The following is a 16819-nucleotide window of genomic DNA, read 5'->3' as shown; positions in this document are numbered from 1 at the left end:
TGACACTTAAAATGAAGCAAATAAGAACAATAAGAATGTGTTTAAAAGTTTTTGTGTGTATACAGGATTTCCTATTATTTCCATTTTACAGCTTATTTTACCCATTTTTCTCATTAAAAAATAAAATGTATTTCAAAAAGAAAAATGTCACACATGTAGGCTACCCTGTCTTAGGATGTGTATTTTAGAGAAGATTATTAGTCTTTAAACAGGTTTTATTATTAAAAGCTTAGGGTTTGTACTTTCTTCCTTTCTTTCTTTCTTTCTGGTCCTTTTTCCTGAGGAAAACCATTGGAGTTTCTGCCCTACATTTCATCTGACCATAACCCATTTTTAAACTCCTAAAAGGAACAAGTAGGGCTCTCTGTTCGCTCTTGCGGATGGGGAGCTTGTTGTTCTCTCAGCCTTCTTCTCCTCCTGTCCGCTTCACTTGGTGGGCAGTTCTCCCGTCTCGGTTTTCACTCTTGATTATAAAGGAGGAGTTTGCAGCACAGAGGCGCTTATACTCCAAGTGGCCTGAATAAACTGTGGCAGAGACTGTGTGATCCGGGACAGTAGACTGACCTCACTTAGTGTTTGATTTGGGCAAAAGAAGGAGCTGATAAAAACAGGCAACATGGCTGTGGCTGGCTGTACGAAATGCATAAAATATATGCTATTTTTCTTTAATTTTATTTTCTGGGTGAGTTGAACATTTTACTCTGGAGTTGCTTTTGATTTTCTGATTTACTTCTACTTTCCTAAAAACATTCTCCCTCTCTCTCTTGTTGTTTGATGCTGCACCTTTACACATCTGTTTACACATCTGTGTAGCTCAGGTCTTAAAGTTAATGAATGACAAATCCTGGTGGAGATGCACAGAGTTTCCCGCCCTGCATGCTGTATTAATTACACTGCTCTGTGTTGGAGAGGAGAGCAGCATCAATAGAAGAGGCACAGCACACAAAATCATGTCCAGGCTGGAGCTGAAATGCTCCTCATCAACAGTTATTTTCTGCATGGCCGAGCAGCACTGTAAGGTGGCTTAGAGGAGAACTTCAGACTAGGTGGGCTCTAGTTTTCTCACTGGGATTAATATTGTTCTGTCTCTCACATTAACCCTGCGTTTGATCTGCTGTTTCATTGAATTGAGTCATGCTCATATTTATCAAATACTCCAGACAGGAAGGACTGATTTGTAAAGGTATTTGAGAAGAAAAACTGAACTAAGTTTCCTTAATTACTGGATGATTTTATGTTTAGGATCTGGTTCTCCCAGATTAAACAGAGGGATTGAAAAGGGCTAATAGAGTTTCTGGGGGAGGGGAGAGCTGTTTTCCCTCTTGACATTTCCTTTGTTCCTACCTGGTCACCAGACTGTAGCATGCTGCCTTTGAATCTTTAAAGAGCTCAGGAAACACCTCCTGTGATGGTGTGATTTTATTTTTCATTCTTTGTACCATTCAAACTGTCAGTCTTGTTTTCTAAAAAGTTATTTCAATTATCAGGGGCCGTCGCCCCTAATGCAATTGAGTGCATTTTACACTTCATTACATCACATCAGACTTCCTGCAGATGTTCCATCCACTTCACGTGTTCGCTTGTGGCCTTGCACAGCCACAATTGATTACTACTTGTTTGTGAATTTCCATTTGGTTTGTCTGTACAGAGCAGTCGTCTTTTTTTAGATAAGTCACCATATCCTGGACACGCCACACTTGATGGAGTGTTTCCTCTGTCGGTTTTGCTTCTGTGCCTGTCATTGTGAAAACTCTGAGCCCTCTCTTCCTCGTTTTGCTATTTTTCATCTCGAGGATTTAGTTTCCTGTTTCTTGGAGAACAATAGAGTGCAGTCATGGCACTAAATGTGCAGATATCTTGATATAAACATGGAGATAAAGAGCATGTGTCAATAAACTGCCCTGATCCTTCAGTAGTTTTGCTCCATCAGCTTTTACGGGAGAACACTTTCTTGTAGGATATTACTGCTTTGTTAGATACAGAGTAGAGGGGAGATCAGGGGAGATAAAGTTGAAAAACAAAGTTCTTGAGTTGGCTTTAAACAATGTAGTGAGGACGTGGTGTGTGCCGTAGGTCACTGAGGTGTCAGGATGTCCTTTCGTCAGTTCTGTGAAAGGACAGCGGACAGTTCACGGCAGAGCTGAACACACAGAGAAACATTAGCAGAAAGCTTTGAACACTGACTTGATCTTAACAGAGCCGGGCTTTGTGCACTCTCTTTTGATTGCTCTATTTAAAATAGTGTTAAAAATTGATAACTACAGGTTTGTTTTAATATTCATGCTAACTTCTCTTTTTAATATCAGACATTTTAAATGGCTCTGATCCTCCCCAAGGTTTTTCCCAAAGTAAAGAAACATGAAAGAAGATAATTAAATCCTTTTTCCCTTTGGCACAGCTGGCCGGAGGCGTGATCTTAGGAGTGGCTCTGTGGCTCCGCCATGACAGTCAAACCAGCAACCTCCTCATACTGCAGTTTGAAGGCCAGCAGGCACCAGGCACCTTCTATATCAGTGAGTATACACCACCAGCAGTAGAGCTACACAATCTCCCCACACATTGTTTGAAATTGGACTTGAAAACGTGCCTTTTATATATTTTTCATGATTATATCACTGGAGTCCTTTTTCATGGTTGGGAAAGCTGTTAATATTTCACGCTTCAGCACCAAAAGTCCACTGAGTGAGGTGGCCTAATTTTTTGCTCACACATGGTGGACAAAATAACAAAAACATCCTGCAATATAGAACACTCAGTGCCTGAAATAACAGTGAATCTATGACTGTGATTTTTTTTACTTCTAATTTGTGATTAACAGTCTTATTAATTGGACGTATTTCAAAATACGCCATATATCATGATTTATTGGAAGAAACCAAGCTATTTTATGTAAAATCACACATTAAGCACCCCTTTATAGCTCAAATGGAATGATCCTTTGTTTCATACCCACATTTTCACCACTGTGCCGATTGGACTCTGATATTGGCATTCAGGTCAGACTCCTGAGATCAAATCTTCCTCTGTAAATTGACTATTCAGAGTCACCCGTACAAGATATAGGCATTAATATAGTTATATCCAAGACTCAAGCAATGATCATATCCTGTGGCTGCTTAATTAGGGTTAATGGAACTTTTTAGTCCAACTCAGGCACTGAATATAATCAACTACTACAATACAACAAACTATGAGTGCAATAAAATACCATAAATGTCAACTTCTGTCAACAGAGATAGTTACACAATAAGTATTTATTTCAGGGCTACAATGTGAATTTGTTCCTGTGAATTTAGTCTCCTGTTGTTGCTTGGTCATCATCCTGTGTCCCATCTGTTTGCTCATAAGCGACGCCCTCCTGAGACATTACTTATTCTTCCTCTTCCTTGGTATTTCTGCCCTTATTCCTCGTTCTCCACCCGACAGGAAGCTCACTGTTAACAGAGTGATCAAAGCTGACTAATTGACAGAAATACCTGTCTTTAACACTCAGCTTGAACCTTGTGAGTCCAGGAATAGTAGGAGCAGTGTGACCTCTGAGAAAAGAACCAGGAAACAGGACCTGCGTAAATCCGCAGCGTGGCACAGTCGGCGTCTACACCTCAGTGTTTTTACTCAGCTGTCACTCTGACACTGGTGACCGCATGCTGCAGGTGATGGTCTCCAACTCAGATAAACATACATGTTTATAACTTCAGCCATGAGACTCTTTTAGGAGAGAGACCAGATGTTTCAGACAGATGTTGAGACATATGAGCCGTCTATGAGTCGATGCACAAATAAAGCCATCATGTGCCTTCTGTTGCTCACACTTTATTTGATCCACAGCGATTTTCAGGAGCTTTATATTATTATTATGTTTACCAGTGACTGTGCACATCAGTCAACATTTCAGTTTCTACCTAAATGTAAAAAATGAGTTAGCTAATAAGCTCATTTTCATTTGAGATCTGTGAGCAGCTTATTGACAATTAGATCAAATGCTTCAGCAAGCACGGCAGTATAACACAATATGAGAAAATTCAATAGGGTAGGATATAGTATGATACCATATGAAGCAAAAAAAAAAAATGTACAAAATAATCCAATTTATGTAAAAACAAACAGAGTATGTAGTGACAGATATGGGAAGTATGATGACTCATGATGGAAAGTTTGATTTGCTTTGAGCCATTTCTTAATTGTATGTTTAAAGGTTAGGTAATTAGTGCTCTCTTCGTTAATAGGAAGACTATTTCAGTAGTGGGTGGCTCTGAAACAGAAGACTGTTTGCACAAACTTGCTGCTTCTGCATTGTACATAGCAGCCACCCTCTGGTAGTTGCCTTTGCTGCCTTGCTGCTGCTTTCCTTTTGCATTACAAACTGACTAAAGATGAAGCAAGCATCTGCACATTTTTAATTAGATTCACGCAATGTGCAATTTTCCTATGTGCAATTTTCTTGTGCAATATTTCTACACTCCGGTGCATTACTATACTAATGTACAATATGTACACTTTAACCCTATGCAATAATGTTCACTACATATTGTCTACATCTTTACATGCTGTTTATATTCACCCACATCAAGTGTATATATATTTTTTCTATCTTTCTCTTTATTTTTATTGTATCTTTGTCCTTTTTTCTGCTATCCATTTTCTGCTGTAACGGTGCAATTTCCCTGTCATAGGACTAATAAGGGTTAATCTTATCTGATCTAATTTTATCTTAGATTAATGCAGGACAGCATGTTCTCTGTATGTCTTTGTACATGTATTGCAGTTTAAAGAACATGTGCTTCAGGTTTTGGTCGCTGCGTGATCTACAGTCATAAATCATGCTCATGTCTCCTTCACTGCCCTCTGCAATCCACAGATTGGCCCTGAAACCTACAATACATGATATGATTCAAACATTTCAAAGGTCTGCCTTGCCGGTTTGTTGTGGTGGTGAACTCTAGTGAGCCCATTAATTTACATTTGGGCTCCTGCTACTCTTCCATACTTACCCCTCAGTAAGTATACAGAGCGAATGCGAGCCTGTGCTTTTTATAGAGAAAAAGGCACACTCGTGATTTTAAAGGCAGGGCGGCAAGAGAGGCCCACCCAGGCGACATCAAGGGACTGTTTCTTTTTTTTTACCCTCCCTTGAACATACGCCCTTGCATAATTCAAATAACCTTGTACATCTGCACATTACCCTTCAAATTAGAGTTTGGAGTGGATGTTTTTAGCATGCTGGTACACCAAAGTGGTATTTATGTAAGACTGAAAATACACATTCTCCTGCCTCTTTACCCGGGCCTGAAATCATAATTGGTGGCAGTTGTCTGTAGTCTGCTCTGGTTAGTGCTCCAGCCTCTCAGACTGTAGGAGATACAGTAAGCATGACAGATTTTGTTTCACAAGATGTTTCAGCTGCTTTACAATGTATGTATAATGCAGAGCCTTTGCCTGACTGTTTTTTCTGCATTATGTCATAGCTGAAAGGAACAAAGAGGGAGCTTGTATTGGTGGTAAGCAGGCAGTGAAGGAAGGATTTGATATAAAAATTAGTATATCATTGTACACAAAGCTAAACCATTCCTCTGAAGCTTCACGGCTGCTGAAACCTGCTCTGTTGATACTTTACTTTGTCTAAACAGGAAATTTCTAACCTCTCCCACGCAAAGGTGGCAATAAACAAAGATCTTTGGGTTTTAAAGCCACATTTAGTGCAATTGTTTGCCCCATGTTTTAGTAATAAAGCTGATTTTTAAATAATTTACAGCAAAGAGAAAGATACAGTGGGGCTTCTGTCTCTTGGATTATCTCTCACTTCAAATTAAGATTACAAGAAGCTGTCCAACCCATAGGACCACATAGGCTGTTTGTTCTTACCCTCCTAACCTCTGATGCTTCCAATAGAAGTGTAGCGCCCCTACTGGTGGCACAAGATCAACATGTCCTCATATCTCAACATAACAATCCCACGTAGCATGTAGCTAACATTGTGTAATGGTCGCAGTTTGGTTACATTTAGGCCCCTAAACTACTTGGTTTGGTTTGGAAAAAGATCATGCTTGGGTTAAAATAAGTACATGACTTAAGTTAATTATGTTATTTATGTGATGTAACTTAAGTATGTTTGGTAGGATAAATAACTCAATGTTGACTTTTGAATTCACACGAGACATAAACAGCGCTCTTCTTTGTATAAGTAGTGTTTATTTGACTGTCCATCCACCCCGACCTCCTCCCTACGTGGACTTTGTTGCTCTTTATACATTGTCACATGACTTTTTTCTTTGTCCCGTCATAATTACTGCAACCACTAGAGGTTGCAATCAATATAAATATGGGTCATGGATTATGGATTCGCCGCTTGTAGAAATTTACTCTAGGGTTGATTTTCAGGGGGAGGACGGTCCCAGTCACTCGCTGAATGTCAACTGACACTTCAGCATCTGTAGGAATAGTTAAATAATTTGGGAAATGTGCTTGTTCCCTTTCTTGATGAGAGTGAAATGAGAATACCACTCTAATGTCCGTACAGTTTATATGAAGCTACAGCTTGGCTTAAGTTAGCATAAGCACTGGAAACAGGAGCAAAGCCTCAGCCTCGCTCTGTCCAAAGGTATAAAAATCAGCACCTCTAAAGCTCATTAACGCATTACATCTTGTTATTACAATGACAGTTGTGAGCTCTGGAGGTAATAATAGGTGGATATTATTGCAGCAATATTGGACATAGCCAAGTCAACTGTTCGTGTTTCCAGTCCCAATGCTAAGCTTCTTCTTGCTCCTTCTTCATATTTAGCTTACAGACATGAGAGTGGCATTGATTTTCCAACTTTTGGCAAGAAAGTGAATAAACATATTTCCAAAAATGTTGCCCCTACTTACCAAGTTACACTTCAAATATTTACAGTGGATACTTTTTAATCATGTCTGGATTGTGAATAATATTGAAGATACTGTGATGTGGGATACAAACATATTGTGTAACTTAAACGTATTTGCTGCAGGAAGTCAGATGGTAAAGATATGGTGCATGTCTCCTTTTGCTCCAACTCTCGCTGTTAATGAGACAACAGGATGATTTTTTTTATAGATGGAGCTTTTATAATGATTCATCCTCACCTCATCATTTATCCTCTGACACACAGTCTGACTGGCTTCATCTCAGTTTATTGAATGTAATGCTCCGATAGCGTTAACAGCTCTGTTTTAAAGATGCCGGATGATAAAAGAAGAGTCCAAGTGAGACTTTTAGCTGGTCTTCACCTCCCCCTTTTCCCCCTCTGGAGATTACACTGGGCGACAAGAAATAAATGAACTTCCCCGGTGGTATAAAATTGCCTGTCTCCCTTAAAGTCTCAATAGCCTTCAAACCTCAAAGGGTGTTGTCATAGTAATGGAAAGCAGTGGAAATAATGCCTGCTTTGCCGCATTGCCGGGTTACTGGCCCTGGTAGCCGTTTCTCACTACAAAAGAGAAAGAGAGGAGGGGGGGAGTAAAAGAGGAGGGGTTGATTTGACACAGACAGAGAAAGAGAGAGTGTAGACGTAAGTCTGGGGAGGGATTGAGCGTGATATGTGAGGTACAGTGCGAGGTGTTTAAGGCCTCCAGAGTCTCTTACCGAGTCCGTCTGTCGTTTTTTTAGACTGCTCTGTCAGGCTACATTAGAGCCTGCGTGTGTTTTGTTCGCATGTGAGTAAGAATAGAAAACCCTGAAACAGACTGCTCCCAGACCGTCTTCCTAAAAGCAACAAAATATTCACATCCTTTACTTAAAGCAGCGACGAGGAGTTTTTAACAGGTTAGGAAATGGTCTCAGTTTAATACTGATGCCTCTATATAAACTTCATCAGCAAGAAGATCGGCTATTTCTATGTAGTTATTTTTAATGCCTGTCACTGGGTCTGATTCCTTGTGAAATCAGATGAAACATTTGCGGCACACAGATCAGAAGAGCCTGTATTTACGTTTTCCCAGGCAAAGTTTGGCAGAGAGTGGTATGTTAGCCAGTTAAAAGGAAGCAGGAGGAGATTTTTCTTTAGAGAATTTTTATTTTTGACATTATATTTTCTGGTAATGGCTGATCCTGGGACAGGAAAGAGAAAAGGCTGACTGAAGCACAAAAAAAGCAAAAAAAAGGAACAGTGATAGAGCACGGTCATTAAAAAGATAGAGAATTACTAAATATGAAGGGTTCAAAACTGACCCTGGAAGATCATTTGACAGGGGCCTTGTCTTCTTTTTCAAGGGGCCAAACATGTCGGGAGCCCCTGATCTTATGCTGTACAATTATAAAAGACATTGTAAAGCATGTAGCCACCAGGCTAAAAGGAGATTAAGTGTTAACATTGAGAGGTTGCTGAGGATCCGCTGAGGTCATGAGGATGAATTAAAGTTAAACTGCAGCTTCTCTGAAACTTCATGTCCTTCATGCAATTAATTTATGCAGGTTATTGATTTATTAATTCCTGTTGGATTGGAGCCACCCAACCTCTAACCTCCCTGCACCAATCTTTCCTGTAATCACTCTGCTGGGGGAAAACGACACAGTTACAGGAATTTGCATTTTGACCTTCTAATATAGATGACACAATTATTGCTTAAAATGTAGTTTGAGAGTTCAGTTTTTGCCTGACACACAAGGACAGAGAGAATACAGAAACAGCTGATCTTCTCTCTGACGGTCTTGGTGAAGGTCATATAGAGGCATCACTTTTAAATTGAGACTGTTACACAACACGTTCAAACTCCTTGTAGCTGCTTTAAACTCAGCATTGATTTTTTTTTTTCACCTTCACTCTGTGTCCTGAACATTTCCCTTTAAGCTACAGTAAACATAAGCCAGACCTCTGCTGTAACTGGAGCTTTATTGCTATTCATTGACTTTTTCCTGCAACACGACTACCTGCAGTGGAGCCTGCACACTTCTGTTTGTCATTAAAAGTTGTGGAAACTTTGCATTTTTATGGACGCAAATTGATTTTTTTAACGGTTAAGCTCAAGCTGTCGGTGTAAATGTTTTGAGACGATGTGTGTGTGTATATGTGGTTGGGTGTCTGTGTATTCATGTGGTTGCCCCTGTTTCCTGGGGAAGGATAATGCTCAGGGTCAGGGGTCAGTGCTGAGGGGGTTTTGCCGGGGCGTTGGAGGGGGTTGCCTGGAAGTCATTTCCTGGCCTGACAGCTGAACACAGTCAGCTCTCTCTCAGGATCTGAGGGCACTTTATCTCCAGGATGTCAATAATGTCATGTCATCCTACGGGGGAAGGCCAGCAGAACATGCAGGAAGTCCATTACCAAACAATGTGTGGATCAATGGGCCAACACACTGCTCTGACGCTGCTGCCCCCTAGTGGAGCTGGGTACACAGCACCGCCACTATGAACTACATGTATTTAACCTGTCTGTCTCTGTGCTTACAGGTGTGTACATACTGATAGCTGTTGGAGCTGTGATGATGCTTGTGGGCTTCCTCGGATGTTACGGCGCCATTCAAGAATCTCAGTGCCTGTTGGGGACAGTGAGTGTCACCACACAATTAATCGATTTGAGACACTTTGAGTCTGAATAAATCATTCATTTGTCCTTGTTTTTTTCTTTAGTTCTTCTTCTTTTTGGTGATTCTCTTTGCTTGTGAAGTGGCTGCAGCGATGTGGGGTTTCATGAACAGGGACACAGTAAGTGACACGAACACTGAATGTTTAATGTTTGCATTGATTTTTTTCCTCCTCTACTCAGCTAAACCTGCTCTCTTCTACTTGTCTCTGAAACACAGATCTCCAAAGAGCTGATCAACTTCTACGACTCTGCGTACATCAAAGCTGTGGACGTCTCAGGATCTCCCAGCAAAGACTCTGCCATCAAGGTGCTGGATGTTTTCCACACCACGGTACGTCATCATGCAAAATCTCCACTTCTCAGCTGTTTTGTTGTGTGTGTAAGTGATATAAATCTTTTTTTGATGGTGTATTGTGAGAGACCTTGTGTCTTTGTGTCCCCTTCAGCTCGACTGCTGTGGTAAAGGAGACGACACTGCTCTCTTCAAACAAGTCACTGGCACCCTGTGTCCCAGAAAGTCTGCAGATGATTTTCTGACTAAATCTCAGGTATCTTAATAAACTTCACATTGAACACAGTACCTGTATAATACCTGGTACAGAAATGTTTCTCATTGGCAGCTGTGTGCCATCATAAATATATATTTCAGTGGCTGCAGAATATACAGTAAATTTACTGAACATTGAACACAACAACACAAATATAAATTTCAGGTTTTATGAAATTTCTTTATTGATCCCCCCAGGGGGGGATTGCGTTGTTACAGTTGCTGCTGTGTAAGAAATAGAAATAGAAATAAGTAAGTCTGTAAATAAAATAAAATAAAATAAAGATAAAAACACTAAATATACAATATTATAAATACAAATGCAACAAGTCTTAAGTAAATAGGTAAATGTACAAAAATAAATTAAATAGAAATATGAAATATAGACATACATTCTAAGTAAATATATGACATATGTACAAATATATAATATGTACTTATATAACAACAGTGTGACAAATTGAATTAGTGCACATGATATCTACATTTCTATTGATTAGAACATTAAACCAAATGCTAAACAAAAACATCTGAATGTGAAACTGTAGATTGATGAGCGTTGTTAAGGAAAGGGAGACTGGATGTTTTAGAGGAAATTGTATGTATTTATTCTAGATTAAATTGTATTTAGAAAAGAATTAGAATGATATACCCATGTGACAAAATAGTTTGCCGTGCATTTTATACTGTACAATACTATACTGCATACTTTTATACTATTTTATATTAATTTTGGTGTAAAAAACCTGAAATTGCAATTACATTTTTAATTTGAAAGATGGATTATTATTTTTTTAAATCCTTGGCACGGTGAAGACCTGAACATAAGTTATATTCAAAGAGTCTGCTAGACAGCCATTATAAAATGCAGTTAAAACAAACAAGTTTTAAGTATGTATGATTGCTTAAAAAACACAGACAAAGAATTGTACTAGAGGTTCCTAAAAATAACAGGAAAACTCATCACTGAATTATTCACAGGAAATAATCTGCCCAGAATTCATAAACTTCCTGCCGTCATTCTGCTCATTATTTATGTTAACTGTATAGTTTATCAGTGGGTCTGTACTGTTATTGGTATGCATTGGACATAATTTAAAATATCCATAAAATATGTCACTTAGTAGATTTTAGTAAATGTTAGATATTAATAAGTTGGGAACCAGACATTTTTTTTTAAAGTTTGGGTCAATATATAATACTGGGTTAACTTTACCCATTAACCTGGGCAGTTTTGACTGGACTTAGTTCTGTTGTTTCTATATACCTGTTAGTTATTAACCTAAATTAAGTATGAATATTTTTGACCCAGTGTTTGCCACAGTTACCTCATATTTTACCTCAAAACTGTCACAAACATACTGTTAGTTGTCCAAAACAATGTGAATATGACACAAGAAAATAGTTCACAACAGTACTCAATTTATTGGGCATATAATCCAACAATAAGAAACATAACTCTGACACTGTTGGGAGTAAACTCAGTATTGTGTTGGCTCTATATTGATCTGCAATTAATACATTTATCCCTTTTAACTCCAGAGTTTAAGGTGCTAATAGATTACAAACTACAGTACATGATTAATTATTCATAATTGTGCGGTCAGGCGCATCTGATATCCAGCACTTTGTTTTGACAGCAGACACAGATCTCCGTTACATGTAATCCAGTACAATGTGTGTACAGCGCGAGGGCTGAAAACTAATTTTTCTTCATTCCTGCCTCCTGTCAGAGCTGTCATGACAGACTGATCGAGCTGTTCTCTGAGAAGCTCTACCTGATTGGTCTGGCTGCCTTGGTGGTTGCTGTCATCATGGTCAGTAAATATACAATTTCAGGTATTTCACACAATGATAAAGTGTGATAAAAGTGATGAATCTTATTGAAATGTCATTTTTCCCCCCTTTAGATCTTTGAGATGATCTTCACCATGGTGCTCTGCTGCGGGATCCGTAACAGCCCTGGAGTTTACTAGAAGTCCAGCCAACAAGCAACACCAGCCTTTAACAGAATTATTTTATTATGTGTTTCTATGCATCAGCTCCTCTTTCTTATAACACGACAAGATGGATATCTCTCTTTTTAATCTAGACTAGAACATACAGCTTGTTTTTAATATTGCTAATCCATCAACACTCTCCACACAATTATTAAGCTTCTTTTAGTTCTTTATTTATCACACACATGAATCTTTTATACATACGGTATGTTGTGAAATATTTCTCCGAGGTCATAATGCTGTTTTTATGGATGTATAAATTGTATATATGCAGTACTTGTCGTATGTTAATAACACTTAGGAGAGTGCATGTATTCCCTGACTGATTGTTTGTGAAACAGTGTTATAATATAATTTAAGCAGCAGGAGTTCAGTGGTCTGAGATAATGTACTGTCTTACTTATCAGGAGTTAGATGTGTGTTTTTTAGTCGACCCTTCTTCGCGCCTAATGAACCATCTTCACGCTGTCTTTTCTTTATTAACTTGTGAAGCACTCGTCTTTGAATAAACAATAATGCGAGTGCTTGAATGTGAGTTTTTTCTTAAATACTGTACTCTATTTCACAGTAAGATACTAAATCTGTACAACAATCTCTGTCTTTCCACCTTCAAACAGGCTTTGAGTATTTACCATGTGTCACCACAGGGGGGCAGTGTGATATCAACGCCCCTCCTGCTCTGTCAGCACATTCTGTCCCCTAGCAGCACATTTGAATACATTAAAAACTCAACTGACTTGTATTTCTGGGACTGTGGCCGCAGACACACCCAGTACACCCAGTGTTTGTTCTGCCAAAAGGTTCACAGAGGACACAGCCTTTATGCCTGTCAGGTGTGACAAATTTAAATTTTATTAAGGATAACCCTCAAGCTCTAACATGTTTTTATTCGTAGAAACTAAATGAATCATAAAAGATGCATAAATGCTGTTGTTGTTGGTTCTTCTTTGCTACACTTCCTATTAGAAACACTCTCAGTGCACATTACAGGTAAACAGCAGCAAAAAAAAATTTGCCTCCAAAATGACCATGATGTCCATCAACACCTTTTTACACCACCAGTTTCAACAAAAGTTTTCTTTAAAACCTGTAATAACACAACATTTTTTGCAGGATTACAGCTATAACTAATGGCTGCGGGGGCTGTACCTAACAAACTGGCAACTGAGTGACTCACAGGCATCTGTATTAAATACACCTGTTCAACTGCTTGTTGAACATAAAAATCTCACCACACAATTATATGCCAGCAAGTCAATGCATTTAGGCGGAGCCATATGAAGATATATATACAGTTGTACATTATACGGCCCTTCGCGTAAGCATGATTTAGGTGATTGTAAACATGGTATTTTGAGTATTTTTCCAAAGCTGTTGATTTACTGCGATTTTCACACAGACCAGAGGATTGGTCAAAGGTACAGGTGAACCCGACACATGGTGCTGGAGTGGGTGTGGATGAGGGACCCAATTTGGAAATAATTCCTAATATCTGGCAGTTTTTACAAACACATATCTAGGGTTTATAGAGAAATGTCATGAAAGAGAAAACATGCAGTAAGTGGCAGTTTCCTGTGCAAAATGCTTTGTTAATGGCAGAGGTCAGGGGTCAGAGGAGAACAGCCAGACTGGTTTGAGCTGACAGAAAGGCAACAGAAACCTAAATGACCTCTTTAAATTTGAGACAGATAGATGAAATGTGATAAAGATTGCCCTTTCAGTGGAGAAAGCATGAAGCTGTGACTTATAGACTGGACTACATGCCAGAAAACGTTCTTCTCGCTGCTGCCACACCACATACAGCTGGTGGCCCTGTTTTTCCTGGCTGTGTCCAGCTTTGAACACTGTGAACATTTATTTGTCTGTGATTTACTTTTTGGCAAACACATGGAATAGTTAGCCCATTTAACATACAAGACATGAAATACTGCCTTATTGGGTTTAAAAATGATAATTGAGGCAGCGGTGAAATAAACGAGGTACTGTACTTCAATACAATTTTCAGGTACTTGCTCTTTACTTGAGTATTTCCATTTATGTTACTTTATTCTTCTATTTAACTACAGGCAAACATTGAACTTTTTACTCTACTACATTTAGCTGACAGCTTTCTTTACTTTTCAGGTTGGGATTTACCATGAAAAACATGATTAATTAAAATAATTCAGCTTTTTTAACAATTAAACTACATTACAGTATATTAAGTAGTTAAAATCCCTACCTGGACAACAATAAAACACTTCCTATATAAATGCATCAATGATAATAATCCAATAACATAATTATTTTACTTTTGTACTTTTGCTTAAGTAAGTTTTGAATGCAGGACTTTTACCTGTAGTGGAGTACTTTCACAGTGTGGTATTGGTACTTTTACTTAAGTAACGGATCTGAATACCTCTTCCACCACTGCTTTGAGGTCTGTTCTGTGGGTCTTGTACATGTCTGTCCCCAGGGGCCCGTTGTTTCAAATCTATCCAAACCTGCTGCTATATTTCTTCTGAAACCTCTGCAGGTAATCATATCTATTTATATTTATTTTGGATTACATACATAACATTTTTTAAATCACTTTATATATATTTTTTTTTTGATGTTTTTGGGTTGCCACATACTTTGGGCCATGTAGAGTAGTTTCAGAGATTACCACAGACAGACAGACAGTTGGCTCCTGACGCATGAGACAGCAGCAGAACATGGGTGTCACTCTCGCTCTCTGATGCAATCACTTTCTCTGACGCACACACCTACACACACGTACATACACACACACACTCATGCAGTGATAGCTGTCACTCTGCACCTCTGAACTGGTCTGGGAATTCAGTAAACCAGCTGTTCTGATGTATCCGACTAAAAGAGTCATCACTTAAATGTTGCAACATCCTAAAAAACACAAAAAAACAGCACTATAGTGTCGAATTATAAACCATGAATAAAATGTATTGTACAAATGTCTAATAGAAAAACTTCCCCTCACTTCCTTAGAACAATTCTGAGTTCAAAAAAGTGAAAACAAAACTAAAAAACGGAATTAAACTTCTCTTTTGTGTCTCCTTGTGGCTGTCCCAGTAAGACTGTCTGCCCCCCTCTGCTGTACACACCCTGTCCTGTCATACTCTCCTTTGACTCATCGCTTTGTTTAGTGTTGGCGCTGAATTAACTGGCATTAGAAAGGATAATTGTAACTTTCAGGGCGGTGACTGTGACTATAACGTTTAATACTTTCTAATATACCACCAGATCACATCACCTGGTTAGAAGAGCAGGTACACTTCATCAGAGAGGAGAACATCTGCAATTAACACAGCATAGATGAAAATGGTAAGTCGGAATCTGTCGTATTTAAAAAAAAGATATTTATAACAGATTAATTTAATTTATTGCTGTCTTTATTATTAAGTAAAATTAATTTAACTAAGAAAGTTTCTCAGGTTGAGACATGAACATGCATGTGAAGCTGTGATTGATTGTTTCTGTACAAACATTCATGTGACTGTGAAAATGAAGTCGGTGTGAACAGGTGTGGAAGATGTGTGGAGATATGTGTGCAAAAGTGAAAGGTGATTTTTACGTTGAATGAGCAGCTGATGAGTTTCCACAGATCTACTGTGGAAACTTTGTGTGTTTGTCTTTGCGTGAACCTATTGGCTTTGAACTTCTTTAGGGAGAAAAAAATCCCCTGCTCTCCTCAAAGGGAAATAATAACATTTAATAACATTTAGACAAGTTCCGGCTCATCTTTTCCTGCTCAGATGCACCTTAACAAAGAGAGGCCTTCAGGAAATAAAGCAGTTAGAGCAGTACGTTTATTCTTCTCAAACTGTGACTTTAAAAAAAAAAACCTTACATAGGTTTTTTTTATGTATCCAAGTATACGGGTATATTCTGCAGACATGCATCATGCATCAGGTAACACTCCCACGCTTCATATCGCTTTCATATCACCGAGGTGACTCACACTGTTGCTAAGCTCAAATAAAACAAACCAGATAAAACTTAGGTGTGGCACCCCCTTAATAATAGAGTAAGGCTTTGCCACACCTTGTAACAGTCTTTCATTCATACTCGTCATTTGCAAGATTGAACTTTGTATCAGGACAATTTGTGAGAACAAATCTCTCTCACTGCCAGGAGTGAGAGGCCTTTATTGTTGCATAACACAACAGTAATACACATAATATACATAATACACACATGTATTAAGCTATCACAGAATCAAAACGAACAGCAAATCTAATCTAGTAATAATTAAGATTGATTAAGATTGATATTCCAGTGGTGGAAGAACTTTTTACTTAAGTAAAAGTAGCAGCAACGCAGTGTAAGAATCTCTCACAAGTAAAATCTTGAAAAAAGCATAGAAAGAATACTTAAAGTACCAAAAGAAGAAGTTCAAATTATGCAGAATGGTCCATTTTAGATCAGTGCATGCTAATTACAAATATTCAATATTCTGCTGCATAGTTTTATCCAAAATCTTAATTTGTTAGTTAACATATATTTGTTCTGATAATCTGAAAAGTAACTAATGTTGTGGAGTAAAAAAGTACAAAATAGGCTTCCCAAATAGTTGCGAATAAGCATAAAGTAGCATAAAATGTAAATACTCAAGTAAAGTACCTCATGGTTGTACAGTAGACCTTCCTATAGAAGCTTTATTTATTCAGGTGAGTCCCGTTGAGATTAAGATCTTATTTTAAAGAGAGATCTGAGTAAGAATGTGTAATAAT

General features: G+C 38.4%; 1 protein-coding gene across 1 annotated transcript; it reads left to right on the top strand.

Moving 5' to 3' along the window:
- The first annotated feature begins 369 nt into the window (after positions 1 to 369).
- LOC131973557 (CD81 antigen-like) lies at positions 370 to 12610 on the top strand. Its single transcript, XM_059335586.1, has 8 exons — positions 370 to 682; positions 2399 to 2513; positions 9404 to 9501; positions 9584 to 9658; positions 9757 to 9870; positions 9986 to 10087; positions 11820 to 11903; positions 11997 to 12610. The coding sequence occupies exons 1-8, from the start codon at positions 617 to 619 to the stop codon at positions 12060 to 12062; spliced, it is 720 nt and encodes a 239-aa protein (XP_059191569.1). The 5' UTR covers positions 370 to 616; the 3' UTR covers positions 12063 to 12610.
- Positions 12611 to 16819: the final 4209 nt, after the last annotated feature.

This window comes from Centropristis striata, chromosome 6, assembly GCF_030273125.1.
Source record: "Centropristis striata isolate RG_2023a ecotype Rhode Island chromosome 6, C.striata_1.0, whole genome shotgun sequence".
Taxonomy (NCBI): Eukaryota; Metazoa; Chordata; class Actinopteri; order Perciformes; family Serranidae; genus Centropristis; species Centropristis striata.
The sequence above is the reverse complement of the archived record's forward strand: the minus strand, read 5'-3'. Positions and strand labels throughout refer to the sequence as shown.